Source organism: Narcine bancroftii, chromosome 12 (genome assembly GCF_036971445.1).
Source record: "Narcine bancroftii isolate sNarBan1 chromosome 12, sNarBan1.hap1, whole genome shotgun sequence".
Classification (NCBI taxonomy): domain Eukaryota; kingdom Metazoa; phylum Chordata; class Chondrichthyes; order Torpediniformes; family Narcinidae; genus Narcine; species Narcine bancroftii.
This window is the reverse complement of record NC_091480.1, coordinates 30,663,372-30,677,366: the sequence shown is the minus strand read 5'-3', so window position 1 is coordinate 30,677,366 and position 13,995 is coordinate 30,663,372. Positions and strand designations below refer to the sequence as shown.

At 42.0% G+C, this 13,995-nt stretch overlaps 1 protein-coding gene across 8 annotated transcripts in view; it reads left to right on the top strand.

The window, feature by feature from the left end:
• Positions 1–13,995, top strand: part of myo15aa (myosin XVAa) — a 248,907-nt gene that overhangs the window by 64,620 nt on the left and 170,292 nt on the right. For all 8 annotated transcript variants that reach the window (XR_011347622.1, XR_011347621.1, XR_011347624.1 and 5 more), the window contains one exon: positions 10,965–11,047. Coding sequence is in view for 4 of the 8 variants with exons in the window: in XM_069907177.1 (XP_069763278.1) it covers positions 10,965–11,047 (83 nt within the window). In the remaining 4 variants the exon portion in view is untranslated. The remainder of the gene's footprint in view (positions 1–10,964; positions 11,048–13,995) is intronic.

Below are 13,995 nucleotides of genomic sequence, written 5' to 3'. Positions count from 1 at the left end.
AATGAAGAACTGAGTGAAATAAATGAAGAAACTGAGATGGACAGCGAAATGTCGTCAGTGAAAGGGAAAAAATCGGCTGCTAAAACAAAACAAGGCGTAAAACATGGTCGGAAAGGAAAGAAAGGTTATTCGGAGACTGAAGAGACAGAAGGGACAGAAGAAGGGACAGAAGGGACAGATGAGAACGAGGATGAAGAGGAAGGAGAGAAACCAAAGCATGGTAAACAATTAAAACTGAAAGGAACCTCAAAAGCCATGGGAGGCTTTGGTAAAAAAGAGAAAAGGGAAGCCAAGAGGGAAATACATCTGAAGGGGGCTTCAAATGTTGTTATGGGACTAGCAGGAGATGGAAAAGCAAAGAAAAAGAGAAGGAAAGATGATGCAAAAGTTCATTTAAAGGGGGCTACAAAAGCTATGGGTTTAAAAGCATTCCAAGGCCAGACGGGAAAGCTTGCCCAGAAAAAATCTGTTAAAGGTATAAAAGCTGCCTCCAAGCTTTTCATGGGATTCGGCAATCTCGCATTTAAATCAAAAAGTTCAAAAAGACGTAATTTGAAAAGTACATCAAAGATGTTTATGGGCTTTGGAAAAAAGAAAGCCTTCGCTGCCAAAGCCAAGAATCAGCCAGCTGGGATGCTGAAGAATACTTCAAAGTTCATGATGGGATTTAAATCAGGGGCGGAAAGGGGTGAGGCAGCCCCTGGAGGGCCAAGAAAGGCATCATTCCTTTTGATTCGTTTGGGAGATAAAACTGGAACAGCTGAAAAAGCAGCAGGGAAAAAGGGGCTGGGGAAACTGTTTAGCCGAACCAAGTTTGGCTTTGGCAGGAAGAAGAAAAATGACAATGCTGAATTCAAACCCCGTGCTCAGCTCTTAGGTCGCTTGGCTACTGCTTCGAACTGGCTCACCAGGAAATTTCTCTCCCGAAGAGCAAAATACGGAATTCCGGTGAGGGGATCGATGAAAGGCGTCGGATCAACAGCTTGGTTTTCAAAAATTGGAGCCCAGAAGTTACCATTTCCACCTGGCGATGAAGTCCTCCAACACAGAGCAAGAATGTTGAGAAAGCACAGGCAACCACATGCCTGGAGCCAGGATCAATATGGCTACAGTTATGGCTACGAAGGGGGAGGAAGGATCGGCAACAGGATGTCGCAAAATTACACAAGGAATCGAGGACCATTCCCCCCACTGAGAACATTTCAAGAATATAATAACTATGATGAAGAAATGGAGGACTATTATATCCCGAATGAGATGTGTGACCATTATGATGAGGGAGAGGAATATTTTGGATATGATTATCCTGAAGAGAACAGATATTACGATGATGAGATGGAATATTATGATTATCCTGGTACATTATCAGATGATGAAGATGAAGCAGAATATTATAATTCATCCTTTGGGTATTTGGCAGGAGAGCAATATGATTATGGTGATAATGAAATGGAATATTACGATTTTCATAACGGTTATCTTCCATTTGAACAAAATGCTGACTATGAGTTTGATTTAGAATATGATTTCCCGACTCAGTATTCTTCACCATATCAGTATTCGTATGCAGAGGATGGAATGAATCACTATGAATCCCCCTATGTACAATCTGGAGAGTTTGATCCTTATCTGGAGGGTTCATATCCACCACAAGATTTTGGCTATGGCTTTAATTATAGTGAGTATGAGGGGTCACCAGTCCTTGAGTCATCTTACAATCAGTTTAGCTATGCAATGAGTGATATCGAAGAGCAAGAAGAAATGGAGTCTGATTTTCAACCTGGTGGTTTTCCACAGATATACCAGCAAAGTACAGAAGCGCCATTTTCTATTCCCAGAAAATATAGACTTTTCCCAAGGCCACAAGTTAAGTTATTTGGACATAAAAGACTTGAAGTTCCACGACTGCCCTCACCATATTCAGTGTCATATGATTTTGATTATTCACCTGTAGAAAGTGGATTACAGGATCATCCCTTCACTTGGAACACAGAAGAATCAAGTTCAACTTCTTCCAGTCCATTTTTTCAGCAATATGACTACAGTGTCCCATTGTCTCCACAGCCACCAGTGAGACAACTTGACTATTCTGCAGAGTACCGCAACAGAACTTCACCAAAACCATTGTCAGGTCATTTTAGTAGACCATTACCTACAGAGCATACGAAACAGCCATGTAGAGTGCGATGTAACAGCCTACCTCTTTCACCTCAGCCATCAACGAGACGTTTTGGCAGTCCTATACCCAGGCAACAAAGAAGACCAGCATCACCACAATTACCCATTAAACAAAGAGGCCTCTCATTGTCTCCACAACCATCAATCAGACAGTTTGGCCACCCGAATGATAGACCAAGTCCAAGATTGTCACAGAGGCCTTTTGATTTGAAAGGATATGAATTGCAAAGGCCTCCATTCCCAAATCAAAGCTCATCCCAACTTGTAAAACAAGCTTCATCCCCTCAACCATCATTGAAAAGGTTTGGCTATCCAGCAGACGGGGGAAATCAAAGGTCATCCTCACCACGACTTTCACGTAGACAATTTGGATGTCCATCATCTCCTCAACCATCAGCTAGACATTTTAGAAGATCTCCTCACTTAACTGTCCGGATGTTAGAACAAAATAAAACACCAGCAGAACTAGCACCAAACGCAGTTTATCCCCATTTATTTAAACGCTTTAGCCGACCTTCACCTGCAGAACTCCTAAGTCACCGTTCACCAAACACCTCACCAAAGCAAAGTAATCCAGCATCTTTTCACCAATCACTCACACATCCATCCACCTGGGATTCACAGTCTCTACATTCACCAGTGATGCCTTTGAGACAACATAGCTCACCGTCACCACACTCTCCATTCAATACCTTTGGACATAAAGCAGCAATCTCTGGTAGAATAAATTCATTCAACCACTTTGGTCCACCTATCAATATTGAACCACAAAGGCCACCTTCACCTCAATTACCGATAAGACAACATAGAGAACTGTCTCCTTCGCAGCCCTCTTTAAGAATGGTGCCTCATGGAGAAATCAAAAAACCACTGTCACCACGGCCATCCTTAAAGCAAAGGTCATATCCGACTAAACAAGCATCAAAAATGTTTGACATGAAGGCTTCAGCAGCTGATGTTCCCAAATCAACTTCTAGGCCACCATTTCTAAGACCATTTGGCCAGCGTAAGAATACGTTCCAAAAACCATCATCGCCAAGGGCATCAATTAGAAGATCACCGTCACCAAGTCAAAGCAAAGGAGAATGCCATGATGAAATTCTTCTTAGACAATTAGAATCCCAAAAAAGTCTGAGGCAAGGTGCTCACCCTTCAAAATATGGTTCTCAAAGAATCACGACAACTTCTTCCAAAGCACCTTCTGGAAATTCTTATTTACAACAGTTTGGTCATCCTTCAATGAATGATCAGTATAGAGCAAATTCTGCACAGCAAGCAGTGAGACATCATGGGCCTATTTTAGATACAATGGATACTCAGAGACCTTCCTTACCTCAAGCATCACTAAAGCAAAAAGGTAAGCCTCTGAATGTTAAATTATCTCAGAGGTCCCCTCCACAAGCATCAGGCCCTTTCAGACAAAATCCATTTGCAAAGCATGGTAGTCCAAATTTAGAAGGTTATCATTCAGACTTAAGGGATAGCCCTGTAAACCCATATTTGAAGCATCAGCCTGGAGAAATCCAGCGGATCCCCTCCCCAAGACAATCATTTAAAAAATATATTCAATCAGAGCGAAGCATTGGGGCAAGTTCCCTAAAATCATCATTTAGAAAGCCTGGACAATCAGTGCCTATCCAAGGGTTCCAAAGACCACTGTACCACCAACCTTCTTTTAGACAGAATGGATCTTCTGGAGAACTAATGAGCTCCACAAAGCCATCTACTCCAAAACCAAAATTCAAAATGTTTGGCAGTAAAACTTCACAAAGAGAGACCACAAAATCAAATTCTGGGAAAGGGTTCTTAAGACACTTTGGAAAGTCTAAAGGTGGTGAATCCCAGCATTCTCCATCACCTCATTCATCAGTGAGGCAGAGAAGCCCACCTGGATCACAAAGGCCACATTCACCATATCCATCGATTAGATCAGGAGGAAAGCCAATGAGTTTAAGGCGACCTCCAAATCCACCTTCACCACATTCTTCAATAAAGCAGGCTGGAGCACCAATGGGCCTTTTGCACTCACCTTCCACGAGTTCACAAATGAAATTATATAGCCAAAAAAATACTGAAATGCAAATTCGAAGACCACCTTCACCAAAGCCATTATTTAAACATTTTGACTACAAAACAGAACCATCAACTGTCCTCCAAACATCTCAAGAGCAGGTAGGAAAAATATTGGAGCACCAAAGCACATTGTCTCAAAAGAGACCATTTAATGAGCCGAAGTATCCATCAGCTGAAACTCAAACTTTTAACCAGCCTCCTAGATTTCAGCTTCAGAAACCTGTCTCACCAAGGTTTTCTGGAGAGCTTTCAAAGCCAGTGGAACATCCTGACAATGGAGAAGGTACAATGGGAAGGTATGCTGTGGTGCTACCTCGTGTTCACTCAGTTCGAAACCGGGCTTCATTTGCTTCTCGTCAGCATCAGTCGAAATACCATTGGTCTCAAAGTGATTCAAGGAAAATGGCTGGTGCCCACCCTTCAAGAAACGAATTGAAGCACCCTCAACAGCGAAATATTTCAAAACTTTCACGTTACAGGCAGGAGAATACAACGACCTCCACTCTGCCAGGTCCTATGCTGAGTAAAATCAGTTCCCATGATTGGGAAGAGGATTATGACAATGAGAAAGGAATGCCTTGGTTTAATAAGGTAAATAATTTATCTGCATCTTGTCCAAAGCTGTAATTTTTTTTTCAAGTGTCAATGAATTGACCCAACTTTGGTAAAAATAGTTTACATTGTTTTTTGGCTTTCTAGTGAAGGATTAAACATTCAAACAGAAATAGATTTTGCTTGGAAAAGTCTAATCAGTAACTTTCAATAAAATGGAACTCCCTATGCAAGGCGCACTACATCAACAGAAAATGGTGAATTGTTGGAATGATTGAGGAAGAATTGTTGTTTTGAAAGATACTTCTGAAAAAGCTGTACATTGGAACAGCTGTATTGAGAGAGAACTAGAACAGCTGGAATTCTGGAAATACAGCCCTGCGGTAGTGGTGGTACTGAACGACAGTTCAGTGCCAAAGAGCACTGCCCTCTCCCAAGTACAGCATTGAGAGCGTGCTGCACTCTATCATTAGATAGAGTACTGCTTTAGCAGGGTGGAAGTCGAGGATTAGATGTGTTGGAATTGATAAGGAAATTATTTCTTTCTAAAGTTTAGTTCTTCATTTGGAATTTAGCTTTCACTTGTAGTAGATTTTACAATGTTAGTCAAAGACTACCTGCCTGTGTTCATTAATTGTTAGTTGAGTGGACAGCTATAATGATTATTTGAATGGAAGGCAAGCTGGGGTAGAGTCTGTACTTTGGGAATATATATGTGTCTTAAAGGAGTACATAGCATGGCTGGTTATAGGGTCAGGTGTGCAGCCCAGATAAGGCATCAAGATTTTGGCATGGAGCACCTATCTATGTGGCCACCAATGTGTGAGCATTAAGTCCTATGCACCAGAGCCTAGTTTCCAGTTGTATTCATCCCTCTGGTTCCTGCAACAAGACTATAAAGCTATGTGATAGCTGTTATGCAAAAGCTACCCTATGTAGAAGAAGCCTTGCACAGACAGCTTCCACTTCACAAGATAAAGTTGAGACTTGGAATGTGAGGACCTTCATTTGTAGCTCCAACAATGACCAATCTAAATGTCTCTCTACTGTCACAGCCCAAGAATGCATACATTTTGATATCTCAGTGTTACCACCCTGAGTGAGACTGGATGGGAGGGAGAAAGATTGTCTTCACTGAATGAACGTCATCATCAAGAATAAGTTCAGAAATATATGCTCACTGGGGAATTATTTTATGGCCCTTAGACTCATTCTAACAGGGAGCTAACATGTGGCAGTCATTAGTTCTGGAAACTAGGGATCAGCCCGAGGATGCTGCAACCTTGAGAAAATCTTGGTACAAAGGAAATGAATGGATGCCCAAAGTAATTCAAAGTAGAGAGAGAATAAAATCTTAACTATTTTACTTCATAGAATGCAATCATACTTATATTAAAACATGCCAAAGCAGTTTTATTAGCCATGAGAGATAGGCTAATTATCTTGAAACAATTTCTAGTTTACATTTGCACAAGCATTCAATGCACACATACATTTGTCAGAGGAAAAAAATTTGCACAACATAAGATTTTTGTGCACACTAACTACTAAAAATTTGAAGGAACATGGCGGTAGGCATCCCAGTGCATCTCATGTTGTCCTGGGAATGCCTAGCAATGAGGACTCTCAAAACAACATGGACTCATTTCCCTGCAATTCTCCAAAAAGAATTGCATGAAGAAAAGAGAAATTGCATCATGGTGCAAGGGTGATGGAGTCCATGAAACAACTAATTGAATTTCCATAGTGGTGCAGAATGAACTGGAAAGGGTCAGTTCATCCTTTCAGCACAAAACAAAGATTATTTTTCAGTTTCAGAGCACTGGGAAAAAAATTGTGCAATTGATTTACCAAGTTATTACATTTTTTAGGGATATAATATTGTCGATTGTCATCTGCCAGACCTCCCTCCCTTAAATGCCATGCACCCTTCCAATTATAATCACATCTGGTTTTATATCTACAACTGCATGCAAGTAAGAACATGGCTGACTCTTCACACAGTAGCAGTTAATGTGCTGGAACTAAATCAATGGCTGATGAACATTCCAATCGAGATGCAACTCCCAGTGAATGCAAAGGCAGTTGTGGGATATCTTTTGGCTTCAGTCACACAGGAGGCTGCAAATGCTGGAATCTGAAATTCAACACAATTTGCTGGAGGAACCCAGTGGGTCAAGCAGCATTAGTGAGAGAAATACAATAATAAGCATTTCAAGCTGGAACCCCTGTTGAAAGTTTCCAACCCAAACTGATGGCCATTCTTTCTCTCCCACTAAAGTTGCTTGACCTGCTGAGCTGCTCCAGCAGACTGTATATAACTTTGGGCTTAATGTTCAGGCAAGAGAGTTAACAAGGAGTTTTGAATCATTTAGCCAGATTTTTACAAACCACAGAATAAGTCAGTTGACCTTCTTCATTTTTAATTTGTAACTAAAAATATGTAGTTTCTTCAGAGCTGGAGGGTTAGGAGTTCTTAAAAGGTCATTGTCAAATGCAAGTGACAGAATAACAATAGACCAGGAATTTTAATTAGAAGGTAACAAGGACTGTTTTTGAAGTATTGTTACTGTCACAGTTACATGAGACTCTGAAAGCAGTGGCCAGGCATTTTATATGATACACCTTTACCTGATGAATAATGTGAGCCTCAAATTAAATGTTCAGCATTGGATTGTGCTTCTGGAGGAGTCAGTGACAGTCAGGACCTGTATCAGGAAATGTGCCAATAGAGTCATCATTACCACAGAAAAAGAGGTGAGGGAGAGAGTTCCCTGAAGGTGATGACACAGGCAGACAATTTGATATCGGTTTAGAGGTAGTGTCCCAGATAATTCATGCTTCTTAAAGGTACTCACTCCCACCCCCCTGATGCCACTCAGCATTTTCAGTTAAATGTGGGCAGTGATCATTTCTCAGATGATTAGCTACTTATTTTTGTCACATGAACCTTCTGTTCAGGACATGGTATCATGTAAACTCCACTATTATACACTGGTATTTAATTACCCACCCTCATGCAAACATTTTAAGAGCTTTAAAGGAATAAAATTGGGAGTAGGAGTTGGTTATTCTTTTCAACAAAATCATGACTGATCTCCACCTCAATATTATTTTCTACCATATCCCTCTATTTTTTGATTTCTCTAATATCCAAAAATCTATCGATCCCAGTTTCAAATAAAATCAGTGCACAACTCTCTAAGGTACAGAATTCCAAAGACTTGCCACCTTTTCATTGAAGAAATCGCTCATCATTTCTGTCCTAAATTGTCTGGCCTTTTTATTTTGCCCCTAACAATTAGGGTTTTATTATGCCCCCTAATAATAGATGTTTACCTTGTGAAATTCTGTAAGGATTTTACACATTTCTACAAGGTTACCTCACACTTTGCAAAACCCTAAAGCAGTGGTTCTCAACCTTTTTCTTTCCACTCACCTATGTCATTGGTGCTCTGTGATTAATTAGTAAGGGATTACTTAAAGTGGTATGTGAGAAGAAATAAAAAGTTTGAAAACCACTGTTTTAATCGTCCCTAATTGACTCCTTATGTACACGGTTTTATAACTCCAAAGGAAATGGGCCGATGACAAGTTTTCTCAAGCAAAATATTTCAGTAACTATTGGATCTAGAGCAGTGGTTCTCAACCTTCTCTTCCAACCCATATACCACCTTAAGCAATCCCTTACTAATGAGAGAGCACTTATGGCATAGGGATTACTTAAAGTGGGATGTGAGTGGAAAGAAAATGGTTGAGAACCAATACCCTAAAGGATAAAGGCCAAAACTATTCAATCTCTCCTCATATGACTCACCTGCCATCCCAGGAATTAGTCCAAAGAATTATCACTGCATTTCCTGTGTAGCACGTGAACCTTTTTTATGGTAGGAGTACAAAGTTGTAGATGATACTTGAGGTGTTGGCTTGTCAAAGCCTTATGTAATTGTAATAAGCTGTCTCTTTTCCTGTATTCCTTAATGACAAAATTCTTTTACTTCCTTATTTGTTCTGGATCTTTAGTTTTCTCATGTGTCGGGAAGAATTTTGCGTAATTTTCAGTGAAGACAGACACAAAGTACAGTAAACTCTCCCCCCACCCTGGGTACCCAGCACCTCTGGGGATTGGTAGATGCCAGATAAGTGAATTTGCCAGTTGCTTGAGATTGTGTGTTGTGTGATTGGGGAACTAACTGCTATGGGGCGCCAATTTTAAACTTTTATATTTTTTACCTATTTATTTTCCGCAATTTTTTTTTTGCTGGTTGCTTGAATTCCAGATTACACTGTATTTGTTTAATTCCTTTGTCATTATCTTATTTTCAATTATAAATATTCCAATCTGTCTGTAAGGGACCCACATTTGCTCTTAATAGTTATTTTCTTTTCAACCTACATGTAACAGCCCATCCAGACTGTTATCATATTTCTTGCTTCTTATTCTCATTCTTTATTTTCCCTTTTATCAATTTTTGTCACCTCTGCAGAATCCTAAAATAAACCAGTCCTTGGGTGTTAGTTTTGCTGGGACATTTATCAGCCTAATCTTTTTTTTTTGCAATATTTTATTTGTCATTTTTAAGTCTATTGAAAAGTTAATAATTATTATATAATGCAAAACTTCAAGAAAACCCCATTTCCCTACCCTTTCTGTGTAAGTCTAATTACACAAAGAAAAAGTTAAAAAAAGAGAAGGAAAATTCCATCGTCAGTGTGTACAGTGAAAAACAGAAAAACATATTACCATATAACTATATAACCGTTTACAGCACGGAAACAGGCCATGTCGGCTCTTCAAGTCCGTACCGGTTCACTTGAACAACTCCACTAGCTCCTCTGCAAGCTCCTGAGGAAGTAGAGGCTTTCTTCATGATGCCATTGGTGTGTTGGCACAGTGTTATATTCTTTACAGAGGTCTACTGGCCTATGGTGGCGTCAGTGAAGTGACTATATGTTCTGGATAAGGTTGCCAAATTTTCAGAAAGATGTTATATCCTTTTCAGGAGGAAAGCAGCTGTTCATTTCTGAAGATCATCCATCAATGAGGAGAGGGGAATCAGATTTGCATGTCACTGCTATATATTTCCTGGCCACACATAAGGCAATTTCTGTAAATTTAATTTGGAAATTAGTTAGCAATCTATGTACACTTGTAAAGTTCCCCAGTAGGCAAAGCTCTGTATCTTCTGGGAAGGTGAAACTGCTTCATGGAGGAAATGGTTATTAATTTATTTCTAGAATGTACTTTTTACTGATGAATGAGGGCCCAAGCCAGGTTTGCATAAATCTAGAGTGAGATGGGAGTCAGATTTGAAAATAATAACTGATGAATGACTCTGGTTAGTTTATTGGCTATTATTAATGTCAGGTATCGCTATATTGTACTTCACCCGACAGAAACTACATTAATATAAACCCGAGTTCTCAGAAATGTGCTTCAGGTATGGTATAAAGGTTGGCTCCTTTTTACATGCTATCTGGCTCTGCATGAAGGGGATACCCTTCTGGGATGATCTCTGCGACACTCTGGCACAGGAGTCTCCTTCCCATTGTATCAGCCTTTTCTTGCGACTCATCTTTAATTTCTCATGGTTAGACCTCTATTGTGTCTTAGTGCCTCAAAAGAATGTATATTTGTGACAAATCATGCATTCCTATTCGAGATTATCCTCCCTATTATACCCACAGTCTCATAAAAGTCTATCCATCCACCTCCCTCTTCTCTGATTATGATGGGGAGGGAAAGGAAATGATCAATGAGGTGATGACAAGAGGGTGGAGAAGAGAAAAGGGATTGTGGCTGGGTTAAGGGAAGATTTATTTGCTCACTGGAGTGTAGATTAAGGGGAAGGGAATGTGGTTCAGAGGGAGGGAGGAGTGAAGAGAAGGTGTAGAGTTGAAGGGGGGGTGTGGAGAGAGGAGGATATGGAGGAAAAGAGAGGAATGTGGAAAATGTGTAGAGCTGTAGGGAGTGGAGATGGGAAGGATGCGTGAGATGAGGGATAGGGCATGAAGGGAGTGAGGGTGAAAAGGAAGGAGTTTAGGTTAAGGGTGTAGTTGGATTTAATTTGAAGAACAAACCACTATTGAATTACAGTGTCATGAAAAGAGGATTTAATTGCTTTTGCTGTTGTGATTTTGTGACTTGTCCTTGGCTCCAGATGTACTCCCTTGGTGATCAGCCCCTGATACAATTTCGGAAACACTTGGAAGAAGATGGCATGGAAGATATGACCCAGTTGGAGTAAGTTGATCCAAATCAATACCTCACATTCCAGTGTGATAGACATTTACTAAACCAATACAAATTTGCCAGAACTTCAAACTCGCAACTTCTCATGGTAAAAACACAATGCTGGAAAAACTCAGTAGGACACACAGCGTACTTTATCTCTTCTTTGGCTTGGCTTCGCAGACGAAGATTTATGGAGGGGTAGATGTCCACGTCAGCTGCAGGCTCGTTGGTGGCTGACAAGTCCGATGCGGGACAGGCAGGCACGGTTGCAGCGGTTGCAGGGGAAAATTGGTGGGTTGGGGTTGGGTGTTGGGTTTTTCCTCCTTTGTCTTTTGTCAGTGAGGTGGGCTCTGTGGTCTTCTTCAAAGGAGGTTGCTGCCCGCCGAACTGTGGGGCGCCAAGATGCACGGTTTGAGGTGATATCAGCCCACTGGCGGTGATCAATGTGGCAGGCACCAAGAGATTTCTTTAGGCAGTCCTTGTACCTCTTCTTTGGTGCACCTCTGTCACGGTGGCCAGTGGAGAGCTCGCCATAAAACATGATTTTGGGAAGGCGATGGTCCTCCATTCTGGAGACGTGACCAACCCAGCGCAGTTGGATCTTCAGCAGCGTGGATTCGATGCTGTCGGCCTCTGCCATCTCGAGTACTTCGATGTTAGGGATGAATAGACACAATATAGCAAAGATAAAGATACATAACCAACATTTTGGTTATGAACACAATGCAGGAAGGCGCCGGGGTGGGGGGGGGGTGGTGGGGGGGAGGGGATGGGCAGGGAGGAGCACAGGCCCTTAGGCAAGAGGCATTAGGTCGATCAGGGAGGGAGGGCACAACAGAAAACAGGGTGAGGGGTGATAGCTCTGAGAGGGAGCATGGGGTGAAGAGCTGGATGAAAGGTAACAGAGGGGTAGGGAAGAGAGAGAGAGAGAGAAAAAACAGGGAATGGTCAAGTCGAAGCTGGAGAAATCAATGTTAATGCCACCTGGTTGGACAGATGTAATGATAGATGTTGTTCCTCCAATTTATGGGTGGCCTTGGTTTGGTGATGCATGAGGCATGTATAGACAGGTCTGCGTGGGAGTGGGGCACAGAATTAAAATGGTTGGCTACTGGGAGATTCCTGTCACTGATGAGGACAGAGTGAAGATGCTTGATGAAGTGACCTCCCAGTATGTGTCCAATCTCCAATGTAGAGAAGGCCACAATGGGAGCACCAGATGCAGTAGATGACTCCCGCAGATTTACAAGTGAAGTCTTTTAGACATACAGCATGGTAACATGCCCTTTCGGCCCATGAGCCCATGCCGCTCAATCACACCCAATTAACCTACACCCCCAGTACGTTTTAAACAGCGAGAGGAAGCAAGCACCCGGAGGAAACCCACGCAGACACGGGGAGAATGTACAGACTGCTACAGACAGCGGGAGATATGAATCCCAGTCATTGATGCTGCGACAGTGTTGCGCTAATCACTACACTAACTGTGCCACCCTTCACATGGATGGACTATTTGGGACCTGAATGGTGAAGAGGGAGGAGGTGTGGGGGTAAGTGTACACCTCCTACGGTCACATATTGCTCATATTATTCATGCGCATACCTCACCCTGCTTTCTGTTGTGCCCTCTCTCCCTTATTTACCTATGACAGTACAGTACACGAAATGCTTGGGACCAGATGTTTGGTTTTTGGGTTTTTTTTTCGGTTTTAGGGACAATGGAACACATTAGGGTTAGGGTTAGCAGCACGTAGGATCAGCAGAATTCTTGTATCAGTGGTTAAAAAAAAAGCAACAAATGGCGGCAGCGCTGACACGACGCCACAAGTGGAAAATTCACGTGAATTAATGTTTAGTACTTAACAGAAATAAAACTTGATCTCTGCTCACAAAAGAAGAATAATGTCGAACCAAGCACTAGAAATTCTCCTTGATGCCATTTTCAGCTATATCTTTACCAATCTGGCGCCGATAGAGCGTCGTGGGTAAGTCAGGTGGTGAATTTTTTTCAACTTGTGACATCAGGTCGACACTAAAAAAAAAAATTCGGTTTTGGATCTTTTTGGTTTTCAGACCCTCAACCTGTGGGCTTGTCCTTCTCCCCCTGGCCCCACATCATTTTGTTCGGGCGCCTGCTTGAATTTTGCTCATCCCTTGTTGAAGGGCTCAAGTCTGAAACGTTGGTTATGTGTCCTTATTCTTCTTCTTTCTTTGGCTTGGCTTCGCGGATGAAGATTTATGGAGGGGGGGTAAATGTCCACGTCAGCTGCAGGCTCGTTTGTGGCTGACAAGTCCGATGCGGGACAGGCAGACACGGTTGCAGCGGTTGCAGGGGAAAATTGGTGGGTTGGGGTTGGGAGTTGGGTTTTTCCTCCTTTGTCTTTTGTCAGTGAGGTGGGCTCTGTGGTCTTCTTCAAAGGAGGTTGCTGCCCGCCGAACTGTGAGGCGCCAAGATGCACGGTTTGAGGCGAGATCAGCCCACTGGCGGTGGTCAATGTGGCAGGCACCAAGAGATTTCTTTAGGCAGTCCTTGTACCTCTTCTTTGGTGCACCTCTGTCACGATGGCCAGTGGAGAGCTCGCCATATAGCATGATCTTGGGAAGGTGATGGTCGCCTTCCCAAGATCATGTGTCCTTATATTTTCTATATAAATACACTGTTTGACCTGCTGAGTTTCTCTAGCATTGTTTTTTACTTCTCTCACGGTGTCTGCAAACTTTCGTGTTTTGCTCCTCACAACTTCTCATTCTTCCTTTCCTCTTTCCTAATTTCTGGGTGTCCACACCTTCATGATTCACTTGGCCATTTCTTTCGTCCTGCAGGAAAAAACCAGCTTTCTGAGCTCAAACAATGAAAACGGAGACCATGTTCACAGTCCTGTTTGTTGCACTGAAAAGGAATTTATGAAGTGTAACAAGGGTGGGCTTTGCAGGAGAGCCAGATAAACTGGTACTGT